Source organism: Periplaneta americana, chromosome 10 (assembly GCF_040183065.1).
Source record: "Periplaneta americana isolate PAMFEO1 chromosome 10, P.americana_PAMFEO1_priV1, whole genome shotgun sequence".
NCBI classification, from domain to species: Eukaryota; Metazoa; Arthropoda; class Insecta; order Blattodea; family Blattidae; genus Periplaneta; species Periplaneta americana.
The window spans coordinates 7969674-7991180 of record NC_091126.1 but is presented as its reverse complement, the minus strand read 5'-3'; the positions used below and the strand labels follow the sequence as shown (position 1 = coordinate 7991180).

General features: G+C 38.1%; 1 protein-coding gene across 2 annotated transcripts in view; it reads left to right on the top strand.

The window, feature by feature from the left end:
- Positions 1-21507, top strand: part of LOC138707406 (dual specificity protein phosphatase CDC14AB-like) — a 140675-nt gene that overhangs the window by 15572 nt on the left and 103596 nt on the right. For both annotated transcript variants that reach the window (XM_069836788.1, XM_069836789.1), the window contains exon 2: positions 7114-7286. In XM_069836788.1, the coding sequence (XP_069692889.1) occupies positions 7114-7286 (173 nt within the window). The remainder of the gene's footprint in view (positions 1-7113; positions 7287-21507) is intronic.

Genomic DNA, 21507 nt, shown 5'->3' with positions numbered 1-21507 from the left:
ACTGACATGAGCCTGTCGCATTTAAGCACACTTAAATACCATCTACCTGACCCGGGATCGAACCCGCAACCTTGGACATAGAAGGCCAGACACTGGTCGATTTGACGTTTTATGTATTAGTGGTCATATTTTTTTTTTATCTTGGTGTATGTAGTAGAAGAAAAAATGTTCATTCAGACGGAGGAAATTGTTTGCAGATTCACATGTATGATGACGCAAAATGTGGTGTACATTTGGTTCCATTGAATGAAGTATTGGAGAGAACTCTCAAGGTCCGGACATATCGAGTACACTTAGCGTCGAAAAGAATGGGCCGACTCTTGGTCGATAGAAATGCTAAGTTAATTGATTAGTTTAAATGTGAAATGACATTTGTTAAACTTCGTTATGCCTGCCTTGTAAAAGTATTATTGCCCTTCACCTATGGGCTATTAATAGGTGAGACCTGGCCTGTATAAACAAAAATACTTGTTTCACATCCTAAAAAACCGGACGCATATCAAACACAAATAAATAATTAAATTGACAAAAACAAACAATTTTTTAATATATTAACAAAACAAGGCCTGTGGTGGGGACTAGTATCTCGTCCACAAACCACCTGCGTCAACAACTGCCCTCATTCTGCGTGGCATGGAGTCCACAAGATTATGGAACAGGTCTAAATTCTTGGCCATCTCCTCCCACGCACCTAGAACTCTGTCCCATAAGTCCTCAGGTGTCCGAACGGGTGGTTGTTCTGCACAGTTAGAGCGTAGGATCCTTTTGACTGCAGCCCACAAATTTTGAATCGGATTCATATCTGGTGAATTTGGAGGCCAGTCGACTGGGTCGACATCACGCCTTCTCGTAAATCATCTTTGAATCCGGTTGGCGGTGTGTATCGGATGATTATCCTGCTGGAAGAAAAGTGTTCCTTCTGGATATCGTTTTCGGGCGGTTTTCGGGCGGAAGGGATCATTACATTTGTCAAAATGTGTTCGTAGACTTCTGCCGTAAACCGCCCGTGGATGCATTCCAGAAGTCCTGCCCCATCGTATGACATCCACCCCCAACACGCGACTCTCACGCAACCCGACTTGTTAATAATTCGTCTCACGAAGGGTTCATCGCATCGGTGGCCATTCATACAATAAACTAGGGCAGTACTATCGTTGCTGTTGGAGACAATTATCTCGTCGGAGAAATGACATTTCTCCAATCGAAGTCCTGTCGGAGATTAGCATACGCAGAATAACCTATGCGAACCAGGGCAATGAGTTATTGTTTCTGTGCAATCTTCAAGCGTAATGACGAGACAGAACGTTGTATTAACAGATAGCAGTATTGCTTGAAAAAGAGAGAGAGGTTTATTATTTATTAGAGTTTGGGCATATTGTAAGAGATATCGCCACATAATTATAGCTTTGCGAGACACATATGATGGCAAATTTGTAATAAAAAAAAAGAAGATTGGGGAGATTCGAACATTGAGCTACTACTACCAACTTGTTCAATATACCAATGCCATAAGGACTTACGCTACTGTGAGTGTTAGTATCGGTTCGGCATAATACGTGGTGTTCCTGTTCATATTCACTCCGGTTGATTTTGTATTTATCAATTTTATTATTATTTCACTCTTCAAGAGGCCTGATGTATCTAGAATCAACCCGCCATTCGATTTTATTACATATTTCAGACTCTTAAACAAAATACAGCAAATTTAAATGGTTTAATTATGTGTTACCTGGTGTACTATAGCTTTGACGAGACGAGCATGCGCAATGTTATGTCTCTGGAACTTAGAAATTGTCGGCCGGCCCATTCTTTTTGCCGCTAAGTGTACATCAAGTTTATTAAATTTTTTAGTTGGTTATTTAACGACGCTGTATTAAATACTAGGTTATTTAGCGTCGATGAGATTGGTTAGTGAGATGGTATTTGGCGAGATGAGGCCGAGGATTGGTCATACATTACCTGACATTCTCCTTACCGTTTGGAAAACCTTGGAAAAGCCGCAACCAAATAAAACAAGCGGGAATCGAACCCTCTCTTTCAGCTGAGGTAGCAGCACGTTTGCAGCATGTGCAAATAAGAATGTCCATTCATGTATCCTTAAAAAAAAATACGGTCTGAACAGGTATTATGATGTCATATCATGACATGAGACGGGTTCCTTTAAGGCCCATTCACAATGAAAATTAATCATAATCGTAACGTAAACACAGAAGTTTGCGCCCAGGCTACCAAATGGGATCATTCACAATGATTCACATAAGCATTGACATAAACATTACCGTAAAACGTTAACATGAAAGTTTGCAAACTCCAAACTTTCATGCTCATGCTTAAGTGATTTTCAAACAGAACACAGTCGTGGAGCGCTGAAGTATACGACAGAATATGAGGAAATGGCTTCGTTGTTATGTTTTCATGGTTACCAAGTATGTTTCCTGTCATGTTTATGTTCCCATCGTGAATGGTGGTATGACTTCTTGATTTTACCGTAACGTTTATATTCTTCAGTTAACGCTTACGTTATATATTATTTTAATGTACCGAAGTACATATGATATTTCCATGCAGATAATCTGCGTCATCAAATGATGAAAGAGTAATGGAACGGAGAAAAATTCTTTCCGGCACCGGGATTTGAACGAGTGCACCTCAGCACATGTGTGGACTTCAGTCCTACGTTCATAGACATCTGTGACGTAGTGCAGAGGACGGCCACTAGAGGGAACCCAAGAGTTGGAACTTAAACTGAGACGATTCTGTCCGACACCGGATGGGTATCCGGTGTGGCTTAGTGGATAAAGCATCAGCACGTAGAGCTGAAAACCCGGGTTTAAATCCCGGTGCCGGAGAGAATTTTTCTTCGTTCCATCACTCTTTCATCGCTTACGTTATACAATTTTCATTGTGAATGAGCCTTTACAGTTTACAACTCCTGCACAAATTGAGGATTTCCCTAATGAAAATTAAACATAGCCGTAACATAAACACAGAAGTTTGCGGCCACGTTACCAAATGGGATCATTGACAATGATTCACATAAACGCTGACATTAACATTGCTGTTAGACGTTAACATGAAAGTTTGCTAACTCCAAACTTTCATGCTTATGCTTACGTGATTTGCAAACAGTACACAATCGTGGGGCGCTGAAGTATACGACAAAATGTGAGGAAATGACGTCGTTGTTATGTTTCCATGGTTACTAAGTATCTTTGCGGTTATGTTTATGTTCCCATCGTGAATGATGCTATGACTTTTTGATTTTACCGTAACGTTTACATTTTTAAGTTAACGCTTACGTTATGTTTAATTTTCGTTGTGAATGGGCCTTTAGACCAGAAAACCACATTCCTCCTATGAAAACGTCGACCTGGTTGGCGAGTTGGTATAGCGCTGGCCTTCTATGCCCAAGGTTGCGGGTTCGATCCCGGGCCAGATCGATGACATTTAAGTGTGCTTAAATGAGACAGGCTCATGTCAGATTTACTGGCATGTAAAAGAACTCCTGCGGGACAAAATTCCGGCACATCCGGCGACGCTGATATAACCTCTGCAGTTGCGAGCGTCGTTAAATAAAACATAACATTTCCTATGAAAACTGTGATATATCGCACATTCTTCAGAAAATAATACTCTTGTGCGAGACAGAGCACTTCGAAATTGTGCCAACAAAGCACGGCAGGCTGCAATTCGCTGCTCCATGTTGTCAGATAATTCATTCAGAAAAGTCAGTCTAAATGGTTTCACACCCAATTCTTTTTTCATGCGGTGATGCATTGTTGAACGCGATACATGTAGTTCAACTGCTCTTTTGCGAATCGATTCAGTTGGAGTCTGCTCGATTGGCTGAGCGAAGGCGGCACACTACGCTACTTGAAGCAAATGCAAGCAGGGCTGCTTTACGAGGTGGGTTCTGTGTCATTGTTTGCTCAGAGTGTAGTCTTTCATGCACCCACACACACGCACACGCCACTAGAATAATCGTTCCTGAATAGTGTAAAAGTGTCCGCTCACATCAGCCATGGCTTCACAACTGAACTGCTGACAGTTCTCTCGGTGATCTTCAAAGCAGGGATACCAATATCACAACTGAAACAGCACGAACAAAATATAACAAAGGGGTACGGGGTCTTCCCGGACAGTTTGTATAGCCTAGTAATAACTTTACATTGCTGAAGTAACTTATTCCCTGTACAACGTACATACCTGAGTGAGGGTTTGTCTTACGTTCACTGAAACCACAGCTGTCGCAAAGTGCACTCTGATGGACGACAGTTTGTAACTTTACATGCCTGCGTTACATCAACATTCCGGGATTCCCAGGGGTAAGAGAAATCTCCAAGTTCCCCTTTAGATTAATTGAACTTGTAGCATCAATGAATTCGAGAAGCCAAAACAAAATAAGTAGTTCCTATTTCCTTCTTGCTCCTTTTGAATCCGATGCAAATGTTTTTAATGTTGTCATATCTACTTAAATAAATAAATAAATGTTTTAAACGGGTTTCGCCCATAAATTTTGCCTTTAACTAATTTCTCATCTTTTGTCAACTTTATTGGTTTTTCATCGTACAAAACAGTGCTGAGGGAAGATGTAATATTTTGCGAGAAAGTATAGAAAAGTTACTTTGTATTCTATTGTAACCATATCGAATGTAAGAACTATTTTTTTTCTTTCCAGTGTGAAAAAAATTTTTACTTGATTATTTAACGACGATGTATCAACTACGAGGTTATTTAGCGTTGATGAAATTGGTGATAGATGATATTTGGCGAGATGAGACCGAGGATTCGCCATAGATTACCTGGCATTTGCCTTACGATCGGGGGAAACCTCAGAAAAAACCCAAGCGGGAATTGAACCCGTGCCCGAGCGCAACTCCGGATCGGCAGGCAAATGCCTTAGCCAACAGAGCTACGCCGGTGGCTTGTAAAAATTTAGTTACCTAGTTCTTGGTTGTAGGTAAGAATTTAATTATTGTGAAAAACTGTTTGATTATTGTATTTTATTTGGTAACATATTAAATATGTAGACAAAACTATCAATCTGTAAAGCCTTACTTTGTAAATAGTGATGTATACCTGTTTGCTAAAAAGATTAATAAAAGTTGGCATTGTTTCGTTTTTGTACCTTAGGCCTAACCTAGAAAAAAATTGATGAAAATTAAACGTACGGAAATATGTTATTGGGGGGCGATTAGACTCATTAAACTATATTACAATATAGTATTAAAGCGCACTATTAAAGTAAAATGATTGTTTGCAAATATGAATTTATTAATTTTACAGCATAATAATATAGTTTTATATCGTGTTTTCGAGTTCAAGATATTCTCATCAATTAGTAGAAAACTGCTAAATAACAGAGTACTTTCCAATGCCATCTCTCTGAGTAGTTTTTCCGATTCACCTATTTTTTTTGTACGCAGACTTTAGTTTCTCATCGACATACGTATGTCTTTTTTCTGTTCTCTCCTCCAGAGCTATCAGTTTTTGACGTTTGCATTCGCAAGCACAACATCTAGGGCTCTTTAAATCATTCTCCATTCTGGTTCATTTTAAAAATATATTTAATTAAATTTCTTTTAATAGTTTAATTAAATTAATTTTAATATTTCAATTAAGTGTCTCAATATTTTAATTAAATATCTTTTCATATTTTAATTAAATTTCAAAACTCACGAGTAACTCAACTTTAACGATGAAAACATTTTGTGAACATACTTGAATCCACCTCGTATAATTAATTGTATTACTCGACCAAGGCCAGTGGATCCTGCAGCCAAGAGCGTCACTAGTACTGTCCCTGCGTTCGTATGGCGTCATCGCGATAGTTCACATTATGCCGCGGCTCCAATCGCCTCGGTCGAGTAATAACAATGAAAATTATTGCATTTGTTAGATTGTTACCGTCTTTTGTTTCCTTCAGTGCCTTAAACTTACAGACGAAAAACTTTGAGAGTTTTATTTTCATCTGGTACCAATATTACATTTCTAACTATTCATTCAAAATACAATCTTCTGAAAACTCACCATAATGTTTGGGACACAGTGTATTTTGATAACGCTTGTTCTTGGCGTTTCCTAGTTGCTTAGGTATAAGAGCACATTTAAGTACCACAGTGATGACTTGTAAATACTGACAACTCCAGAACCACACCTTTTAGACTGTTCAATTATTATTATTTTTTTTTTCGGAAATACATATCACCTTATTGTGTTCATTTTCTTAGTCACAAATTCTTTGTTTGGAGTTGGAAAAGTCTCTGTTGAATGAGCTTAAATTTCTGGCATGCTTCATTTCGTAAGTTTTTTTTTACATAAGCTGGAGATTTCACTTTCCATAAACATTTCTTTTGATAGAATTCTGTAAAATCACGCATCAATTCCGATTTTGTCTTGTTCACATCTGAAATGCATACTCAAAATTCATGCTTGTTTAAACTCCACACGCACTTTTGATTGACATGCCTGGAGTGTGCATTCAAGGATTAACTCAGGAGTATATGTGTGTGAAAATTTACTAGCAATAAAAATGGATTTTTAGATGAAGGCCTCTCGAAAGTCAGGCAGGGATAAAGTTAGAAATGCAAAAATTACAGGAAATATATAGATGTGAAAAATATATTATAGATGAGAGAAAATGACGAGTGTTGTAATATAAAAAGCGGAGTGAGAAGCAGATGACAACAGAAGACTGGGAAGAGCTAAGGAATGATGGATGAATGGCATCCGAAGAAGTATTTTAATAAATGTAACGTTTAGATAGTTTTATTTTACTCTTGCAAAGACTGACTAATAGCGAAATGAGTTCGACGTCGTTGTCAAAAAGTTAGTGACCCCTGACTTCAGTTACCTAACCCGTTCACAAGGGCAATGTGATTTACTCACGCATCGTCTGTATCGTGGTTAGTTAATGAAGTGAGGAAATGATAGCGGAGGTATAGAATTCCGAGAAAACATATTTGTGACCGATTTTACAGTGAATTTCGATTTACAATATGCGTGAGCCAGTATGGAAGAGTATCTATGACTCTGTTTGGAACACGTTCCAAACGATAGTCTGAATAATCAGGAATAATTGTACTATCGCATTGATTGATCTTTCTGTTTCAGATCGACTGTACTTCGTAACCCTGAGAACAACCGTGAAGCCAAAGTCAACTGCAAACACACATTATTTCAGCATAGACGATGAATTAGTGTACGAAAACTTCTACGCAGATTTTGGGCCACTTAATTTGGCAATGCTTTATAGGTATTGCCAGAAACTCAACAAGAAACTGAAGGTAGGTACAGTAAACCGTGATAGTATCCGAAAGTTCACGCATTTGCATACATTTTCGTGGAGAGTATTACTATGTGCTTATACATTCATTATCTATACCAATTATCAGTTTTTGAGTTTATGAAGCATGGTTTTATTTTCCACATACATCTACATTTTCGTCTTCTGCAGCATATTTGTAACATTCGCAAGAATTTTCCCTCGTGAACATAAAAAGCAGGGAGCTGCATGGTGAGCCACCGTGACGAAATACAAACACTCGCTGATTTTTATGCCTCCAAAAAAATTGTTAAATATCCATGGAAGAGTTTAATAATTTAGATAAATTTGGTCCTCCAGCCTGGGGGTTGAACGAAGGGCTAACAATCAATCACCGTAAAGAAACAGTTTGTTACGAAACCCCAAAATAAACTTCGGAATAAGACTGATTCTTTGGTACGACCGCAGCAGGGGGGCATGATAGTAGGGACTGGATTAATGTTGCTCGGATAGGGACCAATGGTGGGCAGTAATGAACCTCCGGGTTCTTTAAAAGACATTTGTAAGTAAGTAAGAAAGATCAATAACACCTAATATTCCACTTCCACTTCGGATGTGCAACGTGACTCGATGTGGCCTCATATTATGCTCAGCATAAGCAGCGGTTAAATAGGTGATTAATGCCTTGGACTCTAGTAATGTTGCATGTGTTGAGACAGCACAAAATATACTTGCAAACCTCTACATATATCCGCTCATTTCTCCGATTAGTTAAACGCAATCACGTTACTAAAACTGTTGGCACTCCCGTTACATGTGTCACTATCGACTTTTTAAGAAACGAAATCTAATTGTGGCAATGTAGGGGAAAGTGACTAAGTTACAAAGCCAGAGATTCGAATTTAAATAGGCCTGCTACTTTGAAGCTCTTCAGAACATCTGCCCCGTTACATGTTAAGAAAAATAGGAACAAATGCATTAACCTAAAGAACCCCTCCAAGATGTATTTTACGTTCTTTCTTGGACCGATCTTCAGTGCTGTCTGCAATGATTAATTTATTGACAGCAGCAAGAAAGATTTCAACGAAACTATTGAAGCAGCATATTCAAACATTACAGTCCTGCGCACAAAAGAGTTTATTTTTCGTAAAGGGAGCTCCAAAGTTAAGCCACAAGACACTATCAAAATACTTACGGAGTCAGAAAGTGTCTCTTGTAAGTAATGTTTTTTATGGAATTACACTTTCGGAGCTTCATAAATATGAATGTACAGGTACAGCACATGTCGTGAAGATAATATTAATGCTGTGTTATGATATTAATACTAAACGATCTCTTGCTTGCTTCGAAACGCACTGAACTATATTATATGACGTACAAGACTTCCTCTCCTGGCTTACACGGCGGCAATTGCTAAAGATAATTATCTGTCACGCAGCTTGATATTGGATATTTGCAATTTGTTTATGCCCTTAGCCAGCTTAATGTATCTTTATTACCAGAAAATTTTTCAAGTGATAATTTATAATGGAGGTTTGGGCAGTATAGACAACTAGTTGGAAGTAATTATCAGTTATTCAAATTCTCGAAGCAGAAGAAAGAGATGTGAAAAGTGTTCTTGGCCTTCATTGCACGAGATGTGGAGCTATTAAGATTCTCAGCGGACGTTATGGAGTCTGTTCAACATAATGATGCAAGGTGTAGTACAAGATGTATTATTTCTGTAAGGTGTGGGAGAGAAATAGACAATCTTTGAAATATTAAATTTAGTGAATGTGGTTTCTTGTAACTGCCAAGATACTGAACAGAGGTTGAGTTTCACAACCATCTGACTTGATGCTTTTAATTAGAAAGCATGCGGTGGAGATTACACAAATTCTTGTATCGGCCAGTATGAAAGCATACTTTTTGCTTTGTGTGGTCAAAGAGAGTTTCTTTATCATGTAAGTGAAACGACACATCAGGTTGCAGACATATCGATTGTACTATTAGAATTCTCCTGTGGCAGAGATCGCTCAATACTGCATACTAAGTATTCATAATACGAGGACTCATGAGTCGTGTGAAGAAGGGAAATACTTAGTATTGTAGCATAATGCAGCAATGTTGACAGCCACCGGTATAACTCATTCGATAGTCGCGGTTTTTCTCTTGATCCGGAGCTGCGCTCTGGCGTGGATTCGATTCCCGCTTTACGTCATTGTTTTTTTTTTCTTCAGGTTTCCCAACCGTAATGCGAATGTTAGGTAATTCATCGAAACCTCTGCCTCATTTTGCCAAATACCGTTTCGCTACCAATTTCATCGACGCTAAATAATCTAGTAGTTAATAGAGCGGCACAAGTACCAATTAAAACAGTGTTGAAGTTTAATTTGTGCGTTGTTATAGTAATAATTTTGTTTAGGAACTCAGCAACACTTTAAGTGTGTTAAGTTAATTATAGAAGGTTATTATTTTTAATTGGTTGTTTTACGACGTTTCATCAACTGCTAAGGTTATCTAGCGTCTGTATGAGAAGGTGAGAATGCCAGCGAAACGAATCCAGGGTCCAGCGTCGAAAGTTACCCAGCATTTTCTCTTAATTGTGTTGAGGGAAAACCCCGGGAAAACCTCAACCAGGTAACCTGTCCCAACCAGGATTTGAACTCGGGTCCGCTCGCTTCACGGTCAGGCATGCTAACCGTTACTCCAGGGCGCTGGACCAGGAAGATCTAAGCACATTAAAATATTGAATATAAAAAAAAATATTTAAAAATAGCTCATATTTTCTTCATTACCAAAATTTAACCAAGCGATCAATGTAAACACATTATAGTTTCGCGTATTGTATTTTTTTTACAGAATGAGATTGGGGAAGGAGTACGAACATTTGATGTGAGGCAAGGAAAAGGGCGCAATTTTTTGGAACAGCATAGCATGTGGCTTAGATTAGATTATGAATCTTATACAGTAAATAGGATTACATGTCTAGTCCTGTTTCTTTATCTTCTTGGCGTTTATTTTTAACGGCAAGACGTGACAACTCCGCGTCCAGTCGGGATATTTTGGCTTTGCTCATGGAAGGTTGTGTAGCGTTGTACGAGTAATTACGGAGTCTCACTTGACTTGACGTCGTCCAGCACGTCTATAAACACTGTACATGAATCTTAAATTCAAATTTTAAGAATCAACGAGCTCTTAACTTAAATCACGATTCAATTGCTGAACTTATAACGTCTGATAAACATAATGTCATTGTTTCTTGCTTATGATGTTGGGTGTATAGTGACATGAAGAGGTTCCTACCAAGCCCCTACAATCTCGGCTGCGCAGAAAGAAGGAAACCGGGGCAAATTGAACGCTGCGCTTGCCGCCATGTTGATGGAGAGCAGATGCATAAGAGGCAGTACGTAAATCACGCAATTTAACGCTGTGAGATCTAAAATTGACAGATTATAGCAATTTTCGACGTTTAACGTAAAATTAGGACGAAATAAACATGTTGAAAATTTCATTGATATGCGTCAGAAGATTAAAGAAAAGAAAATACGTACGCAGAAATTTATAGAAAACATGCTCACACATCCACAAATAAACCTACACAGTACGCATTATAGAATGTATAATTTTACGATAATCGGCATATTGTTAGGTTTCAGAGAATTCAAAATTATATAAACATACTTTGCTCTTAGATCACAAAACATAAATATATGCAACTTGATTACACAAGTTATTATTATAATCAAATTCTTAAGTGAAATAAATATATGATAATCAGTATAGACCTGTTTTAGAGAATTGAAAATTATATTACCAATACTTCTAGATCACAGGACATAAGTAATCTGGCTAAATATAATGCGCAAAGGTAGCCAAACTACAATGAATTCATTCTTCAATTAATGAAGAGAATGCTATCAATTATAAAAAAGTACCGGTACCTAATACATTTGCAAATAATAGGTAACGTGAAGACCTAAATACTAAACATAATCACTTTATCCAAAATAAAATAACGACATACTTTTTTATGAATGGATTTCCTTACATACTGTACTGTATATTGTTATTTTAAATAAATAAATAAATATATATATATGTATATATTATCATTGCTTGCGGAGTGATGGTACATAACTTTTATGCACATATGTAGGGCCTATTATGAATAAGATGACATTCCTTGCTATTTTAATAAGATATATCCGGAAAAATATGAAAGGGTTATTTATAGGTGAATTCTGAACCATAAGTTCACAAAGAAGGCTTAGCTTATTTATTTACTTATTATTTATTTATTTATTTATTTATTATTTGTATATTTATTTATCCATATATGGATTTTGAATGAAAGTTTATTATCTTGGAGATAAATTAATTGACATAATAAAAGCAAAAAGTTATCTTTCCACTAATTGTGTTTAATATCTGACGTGTAAGTCTAAATAATTCACCCAGTGGGATTTCTCTACAGTCTGATATACCTGTACTAACAATTATGTATTCTTTATTGTCATAACTACTGATTGATTTTTAATGATATTGTAACAAGAGAGATAATATTATATCGTACCTTTCTCAAATGGCTTAGAAAATTAAACAGGAGTGGTACATCATCTTTCAAAATTCTATTGCCGTTACTTTTCCAAAAATCTTTATCTTTAAAATGAGACGAACATAGTTTTACATAATGTGAAGTCACAAATTTGTCTCTTATTATAGCAACAAGCCACTTAGAAAGTAGCTCGGGCTTCTTCAAAGAGAACCTGCAAAGACAGATTGTTGTCTATTATACACTTTTTCAACTGTGATATCTAAGATGTACATGTTTCAGTTTCAATGTAGCCTCCAGAATTTAATTTTATTATTTTAAATCGTGTATACTTGTGAAAAGAAACTCCTGACCCTCTAAGCCACGTGTTATTTCACTTATACGCCGCACAGGAAATCACCGTTTTACACTATTTACAAAGCATATGACTTCATATCAACTATAATAATAATTACAAAACAAAAATTCATACCATTATCACAGCAATTTACATTACTTTCACAATGTTCACTAAAAACACCCGAGACAAAACAAAGGACGACCATGACACTATCGTGTTTACCTCTCTGTTCCTACCAGTAACATGGCGGCGTAAACGTGCGCAGACTGGTTTCAACTTGGAGAGGACACCAGCGCTCTGTGGGTCTATTATACTATATAACGTCTTTGGTTCCTACTAGTATTGTCGGACCATCGGATCTGTGCCCCCGTAAGATATCCGAACTGAACCCTAATTCCTTCTCAGCCTCGGTAATTCATTTCTCTCCCTGCATTCCTATCTCTCTCTTTTCTATCTCTCTCCCTTTCTGTCCCCCTACTACCCAGAATTTTGAGCCTTCTGCGGGACAGTTTATTTGCACTTGCAGTCCAGTGTTGTCAACTCAACATGAATACTGTAGCACGGAGTGGTGAAAAAATATTATTAAGCAAGCAATAGCATTTTTCGATGAAAAGAACGAACAGGTCAATATCTGTTTCCTATAAATCAGCCAACGAAAAGAGCTGTTGCGATCACAGGTGAGGCTTATTTTATTTCAATTGATTACGTATTAAAATTACTTACTTAGCTAATACTAATGTAATACAATATTTTCATGTAATTTATAATTTATATAGGCAGGTCAGAGCGCCTAATAAAAAAATCAGGAGAGAGGGAGTCTGTGCACGAGATGAAAAGCTAGAATCTCCAGGGAAGAACAGACCACGGGAACCTTTAATTCTTGCAGATGATATGGACCGATGTATTTTAAGAAGAAAGATAAAAGAATTTTATACCATGCAGAAAGAAGTTCCGACTTTGAAGAAATTATTAATGGTTGCGAGAGAAGCAATGAATTTCCGAGATGGAAGAGGAAGGTTACGGATTAGGCCTAATAGAAGAGGAAGTAGCTAGATATTTTATCAAGTTGAGTGAAGACAGCAGCAGCAGCAATAGTAGTGATTCAGATTCAGATATGTCCGGGATATACCCTCTGTAATTTCATGCATAATACAGGTATTGGTCTTTTGTAAATATGTAAATTATTTTCATAAGCATAAATTAGAACTCCTACACATTATCAGTATGTTATATTATATAGTATGTAAATAAGATCGTAGCATGTAGTAACTTCGCCATAGCCGGTCCCTAGCCCGGATGAGAAAGAAAGAGGATACATGACTGTGTGTTCATTCATTCCTACAATTTTATAATTTTATTAGGACTTCAAGATCACGTTCCAAACGTAACAAAATAAGATAATGAAGTGAAGGAGAAGTATTTATAACGAAAACATTTCTCATTAAAAACGAAATAGATTCCCATCACGTAATTTCCATCTAACCGACAAATATCCACTGTAATCGTATAATTATCTCCAAATAGTCGTAGATGTTTATCAATGTTATTACACTTACTTAAATTAGATTATGAATAAGTAATAATTAACCTTACATTATTAATAAGCAATATTCAAGAGACATGACATTGTTTGACGGAAGTTTGGCAACATCCCTATTTGGCAAGGTTCGTGGCCGGCTGTTTGACGTGGTGGGAGGAAAGCTGGTGGAATGGAATGAATAAAGGCGTTAACTTTTTCAAAAACGACGACAGCGCTGAAGGTGCATAGATCCGATGGCCCGACAATACGTACAGTATTATCAGACTGAAATGAACTTGGCACTGCTTAATGTAGAACAGAGCAACCTCTCGTGTGTGGGAGAGGCGAATATGTTGATTGAAACGTGAAGCAGGAAAGTTGCTTCATATTCTTTGTTGCAGTAACAAACTCACCCAGAATTCAATGCCTCAGCCGTGCCAAGGTTAAACGTATGCATGGTGCACTGGTCAGTATTCAGGAAGATAATGTAGCAGTAATGCAACGTAAGCAGGTCAGAAACGGTACATTCTGACATCATAATTGTTTTCGTGAAATGTGGAACATCTGAGCAAAACAACCACTATCAATAACCGCGGAGCGTTTTTTCTGTTTCATAGCTGGAAGTTTGTCGGCAGGCTGACTCCACGTCACGGGAGTCCTGCAATGTGCATTATGTCAATCCGAGAAATCCCCTAAAAATGAATTGACTTCCAGAGGACAGCATTGAACTCGCTGGGCTTTGTTTACTCACGCATCGCTGTAGCTTGCTTGTTTTCGATTTATTGCAGGATGATCTTTTTTAATTGGTTATTTTACGACGCTTTATCAACTGCTATGGCTATCTAGCGTCTGAATGAGATGAAATTGATGCCAGCGAAATGAGTCCAGCGTCCAACGACGAAAGTTACCCAGTACTTGCTCTTAATGGGTTGAGGGAAAACTCCGGAAAAACTTCAACCTGCTAACTTGTCCCAACCAGGATTTTAACCAGGACCCGCTCGTTTCACGGTCAGGCATGCTAACCGTTACTCCACACCGCTGGACCAGGAAGATCATCTGAGCACATTATTTATTGCCTTTTGACGCATTCGGAGAATTCTTGAGAAAACTTGTTGGTTCCTCTAGAAAACTGAAGCTAAATATTTATTTTACAAGGGACGCAAGTAGAAGTAAAGTTAATTACCAGCAAAGGACGATCTTCCGCCCAAGTTACAGCGAGTCCGAGACTGGTCAAGTCTACTTACATCACAAATTACATATCGCACTCCCAGTAAAATAGTATCATAATTCGAAAATTGCGATTTGTAAAATACGCTATTTCCTAATGAAATATTGCTGTAAAAATATTTTAGTAAATAGGTACCAAAACCTTTGATAATATATTGTTTTATTATTAGAATTTCAAACCTCGTGCCAGTAAAACGGTTTGGAAATAATTTACGAAAGAAATATGTGATTGTCGACATATGACATTAGTTTACTGGAAGTGTGATATGTTTTTCCGCTCCCACATTTCACATAATATAGAGCTAAGTTTTATTTTTTTTTTTGACAGTTTCTGATTACATAATTTTGGCATTATTTAGTAGAAAGGTGTGTGTATGTATCGATTTTTAGTTTCCATTTGCTTGTCACTAAGGCATTGTTACTAGAATATCTGACATTCTCTTACAAAACGCCAAACTGTGTCAGACTTTTGAAACTATTATTTATTAAAAAGAGTGTAACTGAAATAGAAGCAGCGATTGCTGTCTGTGCATTTTTACCACACTGTCAGAGTAATACCTTACCACTAGAAAATTTAATACAATTGGACGAAGTTTCAGAACCAGCAAATAACTAACTATGTGACCCCTCAGCCCTAATTACTTCAGTCAACCTTCGAGGTATGAATGAAAACAAATTTCTGCAGTACCGACGACGTGTTGAATTTGAGCCCAAAAGGAGTCCTTTGTCCTTCGTTGATATGAAGGTGAATTCGACTCCACTTCTGTTTTCACCTCTCCCCATACTACATTTTCAAAATACCCAGACCATCAATAGACATCCAGCCCCAACAAGACACAGATACACGGCCTCTGCGAAATTGCCTAACCACGTATCTTTCGTATTATCGGGCTCCACGTGGACTGTAGACGATCACTTTCCTCCGGCGTGTAGAAGAAAATTCCACTTCATCTAAGAATATGACTCTGTTCCAGTTGCGATTGGCATTTTCCTCTGCAAGCGCGAGACGAAATAGCTATGATCGTCTGTTAGGTGTTCTATCTTTGCTGCTATGCGAGCGAAATTCCTGCATCTTTTAAATGCCGCAGAGCTGTTCGGCAAGATCTAAGGAAAACGGGAATTAGTTCTAATTCAAAAGTAGACTGTTGAAGATTCCTGACTACTTCTGCAACCAGAGCTGCATTCTGCTAAGAAGTGGACATACGTCTTCTCACGGAACCTAGACGACGGTGTTCAACCCCTTCCTCGATAATTGCACCACCTGTTGACTATAGATATTATACTGGGTGTTCATTTCAAAGTGTGTCATGACGTCACTGTTGTTGGGTCACCGATTTGAAGCGAGTTTCAGCTTATATGTTAGAGAAGTTGCCTATTATTTAAGGCGTTCTTCAATCTGAACTTGAGAACGTGTACGGTATAACTTGAACGTCGTAGCAACAGATGGCGGTCTGTACGGTCTGTGTGCTACCATAACCTCTTTCGAACTGTGTTTTGCGCCGGAAAGTCGTACGCAGGGTATTTGTTATCATCGGTTGCGTACGGTAACATTCCACAACACAAATCAAATGCTCCGTGTCCATGTTGACCGTCGAAGTTAATGTCAACAAATACGTAAGTAATCGTCTTAACACTCTCCCCATATCCCGACAGTACGTATTTCCAAACAGTTCACATTCCTGCCACAACCGGCGTTACCGTACGCATCGGTACGTACTCTTTTCAGAATGAACGCCGTACTTGCTAGGCAACTTCTCTACCTCATAGGTTATACACCTCTGCGGAAGTGTAGGAAGATTGAATTCTCTAGGCTCATCGGCTAGCCACATGACGGCATACAGCGAGCCATGACACACTTTGAACTGAACACCCAGTAGTGACGCTGATCCTCCTTGCAGGCAGGGAAATGGAGTAACCTGAAGGATTAACAAGAGTAAGGAGTGATTTCCCTGTGCTTACGTCCTTATGTGTGCGATCAGCCATGGTAGAAGTCGGTATGATGACAGAAAACGCATCCATCTACAAGACTACCAACAATATTGAAATTTACTAAAACTGAACGAAATGCTATATAATTATATATACAGGGTGTTTAAAAATACGGGGCATAATTTCAGGTATGTATTTCCCACATGTAGATAATCAAAATAGTTCATTACAACATGTGTCCGGAAATGCTTCATTTCCGAGTTATGGCCTTCACAACATTGAAATTCACCGGATGCGGTTCTGTAATGTTTACGTAACCATGGTTAAAATACGTATTTCCCAGTACAGTTCAAGGAACTGGCTGAGATTGGCAATTTAAACTGCCAGAAAAAATTTAAACAGTGTCCTTTGCCAGGTTGCAAGCAAATCAACGTGCCTCCCGTCGAAAAGCAATCTCGTGACTCGGAGAGAATTCCGGTAACTTTTAAGTCGCTCTGTAGCATACTTACTTGACCATCCCTAAGGAAATCTTACGTAGCTGAAATATTTTACATATTGTGGGAATAGTACGGGTGTGTACAACAAGGAAAATAATAAGAGGCGGATATAAGTATGCAATGCTAAAATCTGCGTTAACTATGTAGCAGCATTGCGTATGACACAACAGGTTTTACACATTTACCCATATTTTTTATTTTCTCTCTCTCTCTCTCTCTCTCTCTCTCTCTCTCACACACACACACACACACACATACGCACACATACACACGCACAAGAAATGAATGTTCTCAATCTACCAGTTCTGTTCCGATTCATAGACGAGTGTCACTGGCTTTAGTTATAGTTACGATGGCACGACGTTATAGCATGACAATCAATTGTCAGAGGGTATGCTCTTGAAACCAATCAGTTACTAGAGTCGACGGCAATTCGGAAGGCGATCGTCTGCTAGCTTTTGCGTCGAGAGAGACAGATAGAGAGAGCAAGACAGCGTATAACATTGCCACGTCGTACTTCACGCGCACGTGCAATACAAATAGCACAGGAGAGAATTTAAACTATCAAAAGACAATAATGACCTTAGCCGTTGATTACTGTAAGCATGACACCAAAGGAATCTTCTTTCCTTCACTAACAATATTCTTTGCACGGTTCTCAATCCCACACCATACGCTTGTGCAGTCGTTTCTTGCGCGTTGGCAACGTTGCAGCCAGCATCAAAATGGCCGGCAGCGTTCTGCTCGTAAAAGTTTTTAAAATAATTATATACCTTAAACACTATTTTCCGCGCCTGCCTGTGCAGTACTTGTCTTTTCACAGTCTCTTCTTCCATTTATTTATCTTACACACACACAGTAACTGTTAGTTTTACTTATTCAATGTATTGAAACATTAACACGTGAACAAACGAACTCGGGAAGTACTTGTTACAGACTGATTCCGATTGGTTCTACTGTACAAGCTTGTGACGTCACATACCAGAAATGACGTCAGAAATGCTACGGCGCATGTAACAGCCGACCGCCTTCCGAAATGCCGGCTAGTCTATAGGTCTATGTAATTACCATGATATACACTTCAGCAACTGAATAACTACATTTTCAAGGAAAACGTGGGACACGGTTTTTTTTTCCAAACACGTGGTCTGATAATTGTACTTTTCAGCCAAAGAAATTCCTTTAAATATACTTTAAATCCAGAGCTCCTTGTATTTATTCTATTATAGTCGTGTCGCTGTTATTTCCGGCATGACTCCTCTTCGCTTACGCCTTAGCAAGTGAAGGCTCTATAAAGTTTAGGTACGTAGTATCATTCGCCATTTTTGTTCTTTCGATGCCGAGCTACCAGACGAGGACTCTATTTGCCGCACCGTTAAACATTATCATGTCGTAGTTCCTATGATAATAAATCAAACGCACTCTATTTGAGCTAATGAGCTGCAAATAATGTCCTCGTGTGCTTCCTGCGAACGCCAACGAGAAAGAAAAAATGTGGCGGGAGATTATATTAAGTATTTATCGAGCCCTAGGAAGTACATAACGTCATCAGCAGCGAATGGCAAGACGAACACGTTTAAATGTAGTCGACCTACAACGCGATTGGCTGCCGGAAATAAAAGTGACAGGACTATAGCAGGAAATACTATTGCAGTATTGAACTAGTGTATTAGAACGCAAAGATGTTATTTAGTACAGAAGCTGTATCCATTTTCAGTGGATTGCGAGTAGATTTTTTTATGCTGATACGATGACGGACGACTTTCTCAGCGGGAAATCTGGTACAGAAATTGTGTGTTTACAAATGACTGCTGGTTATATTGCAAACTGTGAAAGACTTAAGGTCAGTGTAAAACTCCATGACAAATGAATACAAAGCGGGAAGAACCCTCCATGTCACATGACTGGTGTTGCGATAGCTGATAACTGCAGTATACGCAGGCATGAAACATTCTTTTCCCAAAGCCAATTTTCAAAGCGACCTTTCGTACGACTTGGGTCGTTTCGTGCTTCAGGCACGTGACGGTGTTCATGGTAAGCTTTAGCAGCATCAGCTCATTTGCACCCAAAGTGGGCATGAAGCGTTTTTACCGCTTGATCTTCAAATGGAAAATTGTATTTGACAACACGACGACTTACGTTTGCATATGTCACAAGTAAAGTTCGATGTCGACGGGCCATTTTCTAATATGTTTGTATTTTCAGTAGGTTATTTTACGACACTGTATCAACATCTCAGGTTATTTAGCATCTGAATGAAATGAAGGTTATAATGCCGGTGAAGCGAGTCAGCACCGATAGTAACCCAGCATTTGCTCATATTGGTTTGAGGCAAAACCCCGGAAAAAACCTCAACCAGGTAACTTGCCCTGACCGCCATTCGAACCTGAATCACCTGGTTTCACGATGAGACGCGCTAACCGTTACTCCACAGGTGTATGTATGTATTATAGTGTAGCTAAACACTAAACCATTGGTGTCACGAAATCAGCACGGCAACTTATCATTTGATTCGCCGCGTGATCAGCTGTAAAAAGACAGCATAATTATGACAGTGCAACTACTCAGTGGTCAGGCTGGAATGTACAAGGTCATCATTTTATTTTTACTTCAATTTTTATTGTACCTGAATTTTTTAATGTACTCACTCCCAACCCCTCTACTAGTAAACTTCCAACCGTTCTCCACACAGAACCAACACCGCGTATGCGGCCATAGTAAGCAGTACTGAGTTAGTGAGTATAGTACGTTCCAGAAATATTTTCGCGTTTTCCAGTGACGAAAGAGCTTTCAATATTGAATCATATTTTCGCATAGGTACTGTCGTCTGTTTGCCTACGTCGCATCCCGGTTTCCTCCACTCGCTTCTGCTCGCCCCTCAGTAAATGTTAGTGGCTGGGCTATCTTAGCTCTTTTCTGAAAACATTAATTTCTGTTAGGAATTGGACGTCTACGTAATATTATACGACTGTTTAAAATAACTTAAATAAAAGGGCCTCGTTAAGTAATTAACTGTCGGGTGATTTCTCCCCTTTCTACGACCCTGCTACATAACCACTTGGATGGACAGTAGATAGCATGTCTGAGTAATTTTATCTTTTCGGGTCGAGCAGAAGTGAAGATTGAATTTACAGTATGTAATATACTTTTTTATAGACTAGGTACAGAATTATTTCAACATGAGTTACTAGTTCGAAGGACGAAACTGATAATAGGAATTAGGTACAATAATCTATAGTGCGGTAATATGCACAAAGGAACTGAAGCCTGTATCGAAATGAACTGCCACCATTTTCAAAAATGTGTTTAAATATCCACATTATGATTATTTTGCAATTTAACTTCATTCTCTATATTGTACGCTAATGTGATGTAGACAGTATAATATACACTGCACAATGAATACGTCCGGATGGACAACTCAGTTGGCGAGTAAAAACACTTATTGTTAATACAGTACTGTATTTTGATTAAACAAAAGCCTATAATGAAAATTATCAAACTCAAAATCGCGATATTTCCTAGTTTACGTAAATTAACTACTTTTCTTCCCTCCTGTACCTAGTAAAGTAAATTAACTACTTTTCTTCCCTCCTGTACCTAGTAAAGTGATTTATTTGTATTTTACGCCAGTATCATCGAACTCCAGTCATGGAAGGGGGTAGCAAACGGTGTTTCCTGTTCTCAACCAAAGATATAGCCAGGTTAATATTAGAAATGTTAGTACAAATAAAATGATGTCCCTGTAGAAAGTGTTACACTAAGTAAGATATTGTAGTTGTAGGGAAATTATAATCATACGAATTAGAAAATTAATAATTGCCTGATATACGTCATGCAAAGTAATAATTATCAGCAATAAACAGTACTTCATGTTAAATAATGTAGTATATTCTTCTAAGGGAAAACAGTATTTAGTGTACTTGAATTTGTTACGAAGCATTGGAAGAAAGAAACAAGTACTGGTACATAAATACATATACGAGTATAAACTGAAAAACTCTAAAGGTTATTGTTTTGTAAGCTCTATTTTGAATCCTCTAGATTCAAAACACTCTAAAGACCATTTTGTTCATAATTGATTTATGCCCACATGTGCTCGCTAAGAATTCGAATGATTTATATAGAGTTTGAATTAAATAAGTCACTAAATTTAAAGCAAAGGTTTTGTTAAAAGTCACTGTTAGGTTGAAAATT